Raw genomic sequence first — 12,084 nt, 5'->3', positions numbered from 1 at the left:
GTGAGGAGGAGGGTTAGGAGGGTGATGAGGGGGAAAGTGAGGAGGAGGGTGAGGAGGGGGAGGAGGGTGAGGGTGAGGAGGAGTGTGAGGAGGGTGAGGAGGGTGAGGAGGAGGGTTAGGAGGGTGATGAGGAGGAAAGTGAGGAGGAGGGTGAGGAGGGGGAGGAGGGTGAGGGTGAGGAGGAGGGTGAGGAGGAGGTGAGGGTGAGGAGGAGGGTTAGGAGGGTGATGAGGGGGAAAGTGAGGAGGAGGGTGAGGAGGGGGAGGAGGGTGAGGGTGAGGAGGAGGGTGAGGAGGGGGAGGAGGGTGAGGGTGAGGAGGAGGGTGAGGAGGAGGGTGAGGGAGGTGAGGTGGTGGCGGGGATGAGGAGGGTGATGAGGGAGAAGGAGAGGAGGGTGAGGAGGGTGAGGGTGAGGAGGAGGGTGAGGAGGAGGGTGAGGAGGAGGGTGAGGAGGAGGTGTGGAGGAGGGTGAGGGTGGAGGAGGTTGTTGGTGCACCAGTGACCTGGACACTGTTGATGAGCCTCTATGCAGTGGCTATGAGATGTTAACTACCTCGCCTGGTCTACAGGAGGTCGTGGGTTCCATCCCGACCCTGATGCCTTCTGCTTTACATTTGGAGTCTGCGTCTCTCATCATCATCATCACGGTGGCTATGAGATGTTGACTACCTCGCCTGGTACACAGGAGGTCGTGGGTTCGATCCCGACCCTGACGATGCCTGCTGCTGCTGTATATTTGGAGTCTGTGTGTCTCTCTCTCATCATCACGGTGGCTATGAGATGTTTACTACCTCGCCTTGTCTACAGGAGTGAGTTCGATCCCGACTCTGCTGCTGTGTATTTGGAGTCTGCGTCTCTCTCTCTCTCTCTCATCATCAGCACGGTGGCTAGATGTTGACTACCTCGCCTGGTACACAGGAGGTCGTGGGTTCGATCCCGACCCTGACGATGCCTGCTGCTGCTGCTGCTGTAGATTTGGAGTCTGTGTGTCTCTCTCTCTCTCTCTCCGTGGTCGAGTGGATTTTGTCTCCAGATTCAGAAATCAACGTCACCACACATCCTCGAGCGTTTGGCTGCTGATAGAAATTTCCACGTGACGACGATGACGACGACGATGATGACGATGACGACGATAAGGCCACGGTCACCTCTGACAAAGAGCTACATGGCAGATCAGTGGGGGGGGGCGTACCTGGTAACAATAAAATAGTCTCTGCCGAGAGATTTCTGTGGGTCTCTATAGGTCTCTGTGGGTCTATGGGTCACTCGGGGGTCTCTACGAGGCTGCAGAATCATCACCCTGCGTTCAGAATATTTGCCGTCTGCATTCCCACGTGGTGGTGGTGATGATGATGATGTTGCCCACCATCGTCTGTGACGGCCGGCGTCACCTCTGACAAAGAGCTACACGGCAGATCAGTGGGGGGGGGGCGTACCTGGTAACAATAAAACAGTTCAGAAATAGTATGGGTCTTCTCTGCTGAGAGATTTCTGTGGGTCTCCATAGGTCTCTGTGGGTCTATGGGTCACTCGGGGGTCTCTACGAGGCTGCAGAATCATCACCCTGCGCTCAGAATATTTGGCGTCCGCAATTCTCACGTTCAGTGTTCGGTTTCAGCTTATTTTGTCAAAGCCCTGTGAGCCGTGCGGCTCTTGAATCGGGCGCAACCAAATTCAAACAAAAAAACAAAAACACAGACAGGAAAAAAAAACATCTTAAAGTGACTTTGCGTGCGACTCTGTGCAAACAGAAAAAAAATCCCGGTGGGATGCAAGTCATCATCATCATCACCACCACCACCACGTGATGATGATGATGACCACCATCGTCTGTGACGATGCAAGTCATCATCATCATCACCACCACGTGATGATGATGATGATGACCACCATCGTCTGTGACGATGCAAGTCATCATCATCATCACCACCACGTGATGATGATGATGATGACCACCATCGTCTGTGACGATGCACGTCATCATCACCACCACGTGATGATGATGATGACCACCATTGTCTGTGACGGCCAGCGTCACATCTGACAAAGAGCTACACGGCAGATCGGGGGGGGGGGGGGTGGGGGGGGGGGGCTTTACCCCTGACAAAATTAAAAGTAATAGTTTTAGTTTTTAATTAAACAAGGGAGTTGGCTTTTCGATTTAAAGCTTTCGTGACTGCAATGATTCATCTTCTTTGGTTCTTTCGGTAAAGTCACCACCACGTAGAATGAGAATAAAATAATAAATTGATAAGATAAAATAAAATAACACAATGATATTCTCACGACGTTTCAGCCACAACACAAGCGGCCTTCATCAGGTGAAGGGACGAGACTGTCTGGTAGGACAGCGCTGGAGTGAAAGAGCCACGTTCCAGCGCTGTCCTACCAGACAGTCTCGTCCCTTCACCTGATGAAGGCCGCTTGTGTTGTGGCCGAAACGTCGTGAGAATATTATTGTGTTATTTTACTTTATCAATTTATTATTTTATTTTCATTCTACGTGGTGACTTTACCGAAAGAACCAAAGAAGATGTGGGAGTTGGCCTTTACGCCTGACAAAATTTAAAGCAATAGTTTTAGTTTTTAGTTTTAATCAAACGGGGAGTTGGCCTTAACGCCTCGCAAGATTAAAAGCAAAACCTTGATTTGAAGCTTTCGTGTCTGCAGGTATCCAAACTCCTTGTTTCTTTGGGCAAAGTCGCCAAAGTAGGAAGAGAAAAATAATAACAATAATAATAATAATCACGTGATATATTATCACGCGACATATTACTTTATTTCGTTATTTTTCCACCCACGTTGACTTCACCCAACGAACCACAGAGTGTTTCAAGTAACAGTTTAGTTTTAAAATTTTGATTTAAAGCTTTCGTGACTGCAGTAATTCATATTCTTAGTTCTTTCGGTAAAGTCACCACGTTGAAGGGAAACAACAAAATAATAAAAAAATATGCATAAAACAATACAAAAATTCTCACGACGTTTCGACCATAACACAAACGGTCGTCTTGTTTTATATATATTTTATTATATCCTTAGTTTTTTCGGTAAAGTCACGTTGAAGAGAAACAACAAAATAATAAAATATATATATAAAACAATAAACAAATTCTCACGACGTTTCGACCATAACTCAAACGGTCATCTTCAGGTGTGTTGGTTCGCATAAATTTATTTTTAAACGGCGCATTTATTTATTTATAAAAAACGTTAGCGTCACGCGCAACGATTTGGCAGTTTACCCAGGACTAGTCCATCTATATTCTGAAAAGAGGAGGGGGGAGACGAAATTTTTTTATAATGTATGCTGTCTGAAAGCCACTGTCAGCGTGAACAATCAATTAAGACCTGACATGGTTTATCAAATCTTTCCAACGATTGCTTAGTATAGAATCCATCTTCTCGGTTGAAATTGTCTCTGTGCTTGTATATGTGGATAGCCTCATGAACGAATCTCTCATGGTAGCCAGATGGCTTGCAAAGAACCTCCGTCTTGGAGAAGTCAATGTCACGTGACCCTACTGAATTATAACAATGATCTGCCACGGCCGAGGTGTTGGTACCTACCGTGTTTAAGGTCTGCTTTGCGTTCACGGATGCGGTCCGAGACATGTCGTTTGGTTTCTCCAATGTAACTACCTACTAGCACAGAGGCAACTCAGTTTGTAGACGCCAGTGGTACAAATCAAAATTTATATTTCATTAGTTTCGTTTTAGCTTTAATGAAACGTGGAGTTGGCCTTAACACGCCACCACCCCCCACCCACCACCACCCACCACCCACCCACCACCCCCTCACTCGCCATCACCTGATTGCACAGGGCGTCCAGGTCCGAGTCAGAGAAGTCAAACTCGCGCAGGGAGACACGCTGCAGCCGTGCCACTCGCGGCTCTGAGAAGGCGCGCAGGAAGCCCTGGTGGTGGTGGTGGTGCACGGAGCCCTCCAGGGAGTGCAGCGACACGAACCTGGGGAGAGAGGGGGAGGGGGTGGGGGGGTGGGCGGGGGGGTGGGGGGGAGATTGGGGGGAGGGAGGGGAGGGAGGGGAGGGGAGGGGAGGGAAGGGGAGGGAGGGATTGTGAGTGTGTGAGTGAATGACAGAGTGAATGAGTTAGTGAGTAGGTGAGTGAGTGAATGGGTGAGTAAGTGTGTGAGGAAGTGGGTGAGTGTGTGAGTGTGTGAGTGAATGAGTGTGTGAGTGAATGACAGAGTGAATGAGTGAGTGAGTGAATGGGTGAATGAGTGTGTGAGTAAGTGGATGAGTGGGTGAGTGAGTGGGTGGGTGGGTGAGTGAGTGTGTGAGTGTGTGAGTGAGTGTGTGAGTGAATGAGTGGGTGAGTGAGTGTGTGAGTGAGTGTGTGAGTGTGTAAGTGTGTGAGTGTGTGTGTGAGTGAGTGTGTGAGTGAATGAGTGGGTGAGTGAGTGTGTAAGTGGGTGAGTGAGTGGGTGGGTGGGTGAGTGAGTGTGTGAGTGAGTGTGTGAGTGAATGAGTGGCTGAGTGAGTGTGCGAGTGAGTGAGTGGGTGGGTGAGTGAGTGTGAGTGAGTGAATGAGTGTGTGAGTGAGTGTGTGAGTGTGTGAAAGAGTGTGAGAGTGTGTGAGTGAGCGAGTGAATGAGTGTGTGAGTGAGTGTGTGAGTGTGTGAGTGAGTGTGTGAGTGTGTGAGTGTGTGTGTGAGTGAGTGAGTGGGTGGGTGAGTGAGTGGGTGGGTGGTGAGTGAGTGGGTGAGTGGGTGAGTGGTGAGTGAGTGGGTGGGTGAGTGAGTGGGTGGGTGAGTGAGTGAGTGAGTGAATGAGTGTGAGTGAGTGCGTGGTTGAGTGAGTGTGAGTGAGTGGGTGGGTGAGTGAATGAGTGTGAGTGAACGAGTGTGTGAGAGGCGCGAGTGTGTGAGTGAGTGAACGAGTGAACGAGTGTGTGAGTGAGTGAACGAGTGAATGAGTGTGTGAGTGAGTGAATGAGTGTGTGAGCGAGTGTGTGAACGAGTGAGTGTGTGAGCGAGCGAGCGAGTGAATGAGTGAGTGAACGAGCGAGTGAGCGAGCGAGCGAGCGAGCGAGGCGTCCGTTCGGCCACTCACGCGTTGACCAGGCGGTCTGCGATCTCGCTGGGCAGGAAGACGTCCGGACGGAGACGCAGGGCACCGGGGCCGCCGGGTCCACCGGGGCCACCGGGGCCACCGGGGCCACCGGCGGCCCCTGCCGTGTCGCGGTAGCAGAGCGTCTGTGTGAGGTTGCGCAAGCAGGCCTCCACGCACAGCGACCCCAGGGTCTGCGGGCTCTGGGACCACGCCGCCATCACGGGCCCTGGCTGAGGGGTTCACGCGGAGAGGAGGGGGAGAGGGAGGGGGGGGGGGGCGGGGGGGGAGTGAGTGAGTGGGGGGAGGGGTTGAGAGTGAGTGGGGGGAGGGGTTGAGAGTGAGTGGAGGGAGGGAGGAGTGAGTGGGGGGAGGGGTTGAGAGTGGGGGGAGGGGTTGAGAGTGGGGGGAGGGAGGAGTGAGTGGGGGGAGGGGTTGAGAGTGAGTGGGGGGAGGGAGGAGTGAGTGGGGGGAGGGAGGAGTGAGTGGGGGGAGGGGTTGAGAGTGGGGGGAGGGGTTGAGAGTGGGGGGAGGGAGGAGTGAGTGGGGGGAGGGGTTGAGAGTGAGTGGGGGGAGGGAGGAGTGAGTGGGGGGAGGGAGGAGTGAGTGGGGGGAGGGGTTGAGAGTGGGGGGAGGGGTTGAGAGTGGGGGGAGGGAGGAGTGAGTGGGGGGAGGGGTTGAGAGTGAGTGGGGGGAGAAGTGAGTGGGGGGAGTGAGGGGTTGAGAGTGAGTGGGGGGAGGGAGGAGTGAGTGGGGGGAGGGGTTGAGAGTGGGGGGAGGGGTTGAGAGTGGGGGAGGCAGGAGTGAGTGGGGGGAGGGGTGAGTGGGGGGAGTGAGGGGTTGAGAGTGAGTGGGGGGAGGGAGGAGTGAGTGGGGGGAGGGAGGGAGTGAGTGGGGGGAGGGGTTGAGAGTGGGGGGAGGGAGGAGTGAGTGGGGGGAGGAAGGAGGGAGGGAGGGAGTGAATGGGGGGAGGGAGGGGTTGAGAGTGAGTGGGGGGAGGGAGGAGTGAGTGGGGGGAGGAGGGGTTGAGAGTGAGTGGAGGGAGGAGTGAGTGGGGGGGAGGGAAGGCGGGAGGGGGGGGGGAGTGAGTGGGCGGGGGGGAGTGGGGGGAGGGATGGACGGGGGGAGGGGTGAGTAGAGGGAGGGGAGGGGAGGGAGGAGTGAATGGGGGGAGTGAGGGGTTGAGAGTGGAGTGGAGAGAAGGGAGGGGAGGGAGGGAGGGAGGAGTGAGTGGAGGGAGGGGGGAGGGAGGAGGGGAGGGAGGGAGGAGGGGAGGGAGGAGGGGAAGGAGGGAGGGGAGGGAGGAGTGAATGGGGGGAGGGAAGGAGGGAGGGAGGGGAGGGAAGGAGGGAGGGAGGGGAGGGAAGGAGGGAGGGAGGGAGGAGTGAATGGGGGGAGGGCTGAGTTGACCTAGGGGAGACCCAGGACCGGTTCAGATAATCGTCACCGGTGGTGTTGGCCGTGAGCTGGAATCGAACCCGGGTCGCCGGGTTCGTAGCGCAGCGTAGCACTAACACCGCTCACACTTCTCACACACTTACACACTCACACACTTACTCACACACTCACACACTTACTCACACACTCACACTCACACACTTACACACTCACACACTTACACACTCACACACTTACACACTCACACACTTACTCACACACTCACACACTCACGCACTCACACACTCACACACTTACTCACACACTCACACTCACACACTTTCACACTCACACACTTACTCACACACTCACACTCACACACTTACTCACACACTTCTACACTCACTCACACACTTACTCACACACTTACTCACACACTCACACACTCATACACTTACACTCACACTTACACACTTACTCACACACTCATTCACACACTCACTCACACACTTACACACTCACACACTTACACACTCACTCACACTTACACACACACTTACTCACACACTCACTCATGCACTCACTCACACACTCACTCACACACTCACTCACACACTGACTCACACACTTACTCACACACTCACATACTTACTCACACACTCACACACTCACTCACACACTTACTCACACACTCACACACTTACACACTCACTCACACTTACTCACACACTCACTCATACACTCACTCACACACTTACACACACACACTTACTCACACACTTACTTACACTCTCACTCATACACTCACTCAAACACTCACTCACTCACACACTTGCACACTAACTCACACACTTACTCATACACTCACACACACTTACTCATACACTCACTCACACACTTACTCACACTCACTCACACAAACACTCACACACTTACTCATATACTCACTCATACACTCACTCATACACTCACTCACACACTCACTCACACACTTACTCACACACTCACTCACACACTCACTCACACACTTACTCACACACACACACTTACTCACACACTCACTCACACACTTACTCACACACTTACTCACACACTCACACACTTACTCACAGACTTACTCACACACTCACACACTCACTCACACACTTACACAGTCACTCACACACTCACTCACACACTCACTCATACACTCACTCACACACACACTTACTCACACACTTACACACTCACTCACACACTTACTCACACACTTACTCACACACTTACTCACACACTCACTCATACACTCACACACTTACACACTCATTCACACACTCATTCACACACTTACTCACACACTTACTCACACACTCACTCACACACTTACACACTCACACACTTACTCACACACTTACTCACACACTTACTCATACACTCACTCACACACTCACTCACACACTTACACACACTTACACACTCACACACTCACTCACACACTTACTCACACTCACTCACACACTCACTCACACACTCACTCACACACTCACACACTTACTCACACACTTACTCACACACTCACACACTTACTCACACACTCACACACTCACTCACACACTTACTCACACACTCACTCACACACTTACTCACACACTCACACACTTACTCACTCACACACTTACACACTCACACAATTACTCACACATGCTCATTCACGCTCACAAACACAGATCAGACAGGGAGAGAGATTTACTGAGATATGTACGACTCTCTGTCTCTCTGTCCGTCTGTCTCCCTGTCTCCCTGTCCGTCTGTCTCCCTGTCTCCCTGTCCGTCTGCCTCCCTGTCCGTCTGTCTCCCTGTCGTCTTCCTGTCCGTCTGTCTCCCTGTCCGTCTGTCTCCCTGTCTCCCTGTCCGTCTGCCTCCCTGTCCGTCTGTCTCCCTGTCGTCTTCCTGTCCGTCTGTCTCCCTGTCCGTCTGTCTCCCTGTCCGTCTGTCTCCCTGTCCGTCTGCCTCCCTGTCCGTCTGTCTCCCTGTCTCCCTGTCCGTCTGTCTCCCTGTCCGTCTGTCTCCCTGTCCGTCTGCCTCCCTGTCCGTCTGTCTGCCTGTCCGTCTGTCTCCCTGTCCGTCTGCCTCCCTGTCCGTCTGCCTCCCTGTCCGTCTGTCTCCCTGTCTCCCTGTCCGTCTGTCTCCCTGTCCGTCTGTCTCCCTGCGTCTGTCTCCCTGTCCGTCTGTCTCCCTGTCTCCCTGCGTCTGTCTCCCTGTCCGTCTGTCTCCCTGTCCGTCTGTCTCCCTGTCCGTCTGTCTCCCTGTCCGTCTGTCTCCCTGTCCGTCTGTCTCCCTGCATCTGTCTCCCTGTCCGTCTGTCTCCCTGTCCGTCTGTCTCCCTGTCCGTCTGTCTCTCTGTCGTCTCCCTGTCCGTCTGTCTCCCTGTCCGTCTGTCTCCCCGTCTCCCTGTCGTCTCCCTGTCCGTCCGCCCGTCTGTCCCCGAAGGTTTGGAGGATTTCCACTCGACCCATCATCCCTCCCTTCCCCGGGGGGACGGGGGACGGGGAGGGCTGATAAAACTAGTACCGCAAAGTTGCGGGTTGCCGAGTCAACGGGCCTTGTCGTTCCGCCCACCCAACCCATCGACGACACCTGCCGCCCGCCACGGTAACGTGGAGTGTCCACCGCTGGCCGGAGGCGACCGCCGCCAACTCACTGTGGCCGCTGCCGTGTGGCTCGTTGTCAGAAGGGAGCTGGCCATCGCAAACGATACCTCACTCAAGTGGATGGTCGTCGTCATCGTCATCGTCGTCATCACGTGGGAATTTACAGCAGCAAACACTCTAAACGCGCGGCGATGATGATGATGGTGATGATGGTGATGATGGTGATGCCGATTCTCCATGTGGAAGGCGAAAAGCGGAGGAGCCGGAGAAAAATCCACTCGACCATGGAAAAGAGCGAGACGCAGACTCCAAATGTACAGCAGGAGGCGTCGGGGGTCGGGATCGAACCCACGACCTCCTGTGTACCAGGCGAGGTAGTCAACATCTCATAGCCACCGTGATGATGATGATGATGAGAGAGACGCAAACTCGAAATCTACAGCAGCAGCAGCAGAAGGCGTCAGGGTCGGGATGGAACCCACGACCTCCTGTATACCAGGCGAGGTAGTCAACATCTCATAGCCACCGTGATGATGAGAGAGACGCAGACTCCAAATATACAGCAGCAGGCATCAGGATTTGGATCGAACCCACGACCTCCTGTGTACCAGGCGAGGTAGTCAACATCTCATAGCCACCGTGGCGCCCGATTCCCATAGCGAGTTTAGATTCCGATGGCTCACGGCTGACATCAGTGGCACAGAATGGTGATCCTCTCCCACTGAATCGGTTGCCCAGTTGCCTTGCAGCGCCTCTCCACTCGGCTGACCCAAGTTCGATTAACCGCTCGCAGCCAATACCAGTGGCGATTATCAGTGTGTGTGTGTGTGTTGAGCTTCTTTCGCACCGTACGTAGCCAACAGCGCTAATCGAACCACCATTATCACCACCACCATCATCATTACCACCACCATCATCACCATCACCACTATCACCACCAACATCATCACCACCGCCACCCCATTAGTACCATCATCACCGCCACCCTATCATCATCATCACCACCACCACCATCATCACCACCACCATCATCATCACCACTATCACCACCACTATCACCACCAACATCATCACCACCGCCACCCCATTAGTATCATCATCACCGCCACCCCATCATCATCATCACCACTATCACCACCACCATCACCACCACCACCATCATCACCACCACTATCACCACCAACATCATCACCACCGCCACCCCATCATCATCACTACTATCACCACCACTATCACCACCATCATCATCATCGCCACCCCATCATCACCATCACCACCACTATCACCACCACCATCATCACTAACACCATCATCATCACCACCGCCATCATCATCACCACCACCATCATCATTACCACCACCACCACCCCACCACCAACACCATCATCATCACCACCACCCCGATCACCACGACCACCCCGATCACCACCACCCCATCACCACCACCCCATCACCACCACCCCATCACCACCCCATCACCACCACCACCCCATCACCACCACCTCCCGATTCACACGGTTGGCTACGTACGGTGCGAAAGAAGTTCAACGTACACACATACACCATCACAATGCGCTTCGTAGCTTTTCGGATTTACCCTCCTCCTCCCGCATGTCTAAAAGAACGACGGACGTCTTGATTCTTTGTAAACGACGTTCCCCGCCACCCCCCTCGTTCAGCAGTGGACATAACAATAATATATTATTATATTTATAACAATACCAAACATCTTAATAAGTATACGAGATGGGAGCACAACAGCTTACTTAGCTGACGATGTTCTTGACGCTTTTGTTGATGGTGGTGATGTTGATGGTGGTGATGTTGTTGATGGTGATGTTGAGGTTGTTGTTGATGGTGATGTTATTGATGGTGATGTTGTTGATGGTGATGATGTTGTTGGTGACGTTGTTGATGGTGATGTTGTTGATGGTGTTGATGTTGTTGATGGTGTTGTTGATGATGTTGTTGATGGTGATGTTGTTGATCTCCGCCACGGCGACCGAACGTTCCACGGACGTTCCACGAACGTTCGGCGGACGTTCCACGAACGTTCGAGGGTCGTTCCACGAACGTTCAAGGGTCGTTCCACGGACGTTCCACGGACGTTCGACGGACGTTCGACAGAACCGAACAAAAGTCAACGCTTTGTCTGAAGGCTTCGTGAGGAGCGCGCAACAAGGGAAGACATCTTAGAGTAGCCACAAGCAGCCCCCTCGTGTTGTAGTTCCGGGGTCACCGGGCTACTTCCGGCCCCCCCGCCCCGCCGTGACCTCCAAGCCCCCCCCCCCCCCCCACAGTGAGCTACAGCCCCTCCCCCAATTCCACCCCCGCTCCACACTGTCACCTGCAGCCCCTCCCCCAACCCCCCCGCCCTCCACCGTGACCTCCAGCCCGAGACCAGAGTGAGTGGGGCCTAGAGCGCAGTGGGTGGAGCCTAGAGCACAGAGGATCAGAAAGGGGGTTTTATTCGCCATGTAAGTTCACACCGACACGGAATTTACTTTGGCAGGATGGTGCATACATTCAACATATAGGAATCTAAAATCTTAAATAAGTTTTAAACAAGTCTTACTATATATATTCTTAGTTTTTTCGGTAAAGTCACGTTGAAGAGAAACAACAAAATAACAAAATATATATAAAACAATAAAAAATTCTCACGACGTTTCGACCATAACTCAAACGGTCATCATCAGGTGTGTCGGTTTGCATAAATTTATTTTGAAAACGGCATATTTATTTATATATATAAAAATAACGTTTGCGTCACGCGCAACGATTGGCTGTTTGCCAGGACTAGTCCATCTATTTTTTGAAAAGAGGAGGGGGGAGACGAAATTTGTTTTTATGTATGCTGTCTGAAAGGCACTGTAAGCGTGAACAATCAATCAAGAACTGAAATGATTTATCAAATCTTTCCAATGATTGCTAAGATAGAATCCATCTTCTCGGTTGAAATTGTCTCTGTGTTTGTATATGTGGATAGCCTCATGAACGAATCT

The 12,084-nt window shown here is 52.7% G+C and overlaps 1 protein-coding gene across 2 annotated transcripts in view; it reads right to left on the bottom strand.

Moving 5' to 3' along the window:
- ZER1 (zyg-11 related cell cycle regulator) overlaps positions 1-11,339 on the bottom strand; it is an 82,871-nt gene extending 71,532 nt beyond the window's left edge. For both annotated transcript variants that reach the window (XM_076064893.1, XM_076064894.1), the window contains exons 1-3: positions 10,846-11,339; positions 5,076-5,305; positions 3,813-3,969 (exon numbers count right to left, since the gene is read on the bottom strand). In XM_076064893.1, the coding sequence (XP_075921008.1) occupies positions 3,813-3,969; positions 5,076-5,293 (375 nt within the window). In that variant the 5' untranslated portion in view covers positions 5,294-5,305; positions 10,846-11,339. The remainder of the gene's footprint in view (positions 1-3,812; positions 3,970-5,075; positions 5,306-10,845) is intronic.
- Positions 11,340-12,084: the final 745 nt, after the last annotated feature.

This window comes from Petromyzon marinus, unplaced genomic scaffold (assembly GCF_048934315.1).
Source record: "Petromyzon marinus isolate PM22_M1 ecotype Great Lakes invasive population unplaced genomic scaffold, UKy_Petmar_22M1.pri1.0 PM_Scaffold_87, whole genome shotgun sequence".
Taxonomy (NCBI): domain Eukaryota; kingdom Metazoa; phylum Chordata; class Hyperoartia; order Petromyzontiformes; family Petromyzontidae; genus Petromyzon; species Petromyzon marinus.
This window is presented reverse-complemented; position numbering and strand designations above follow the sequence as displayed.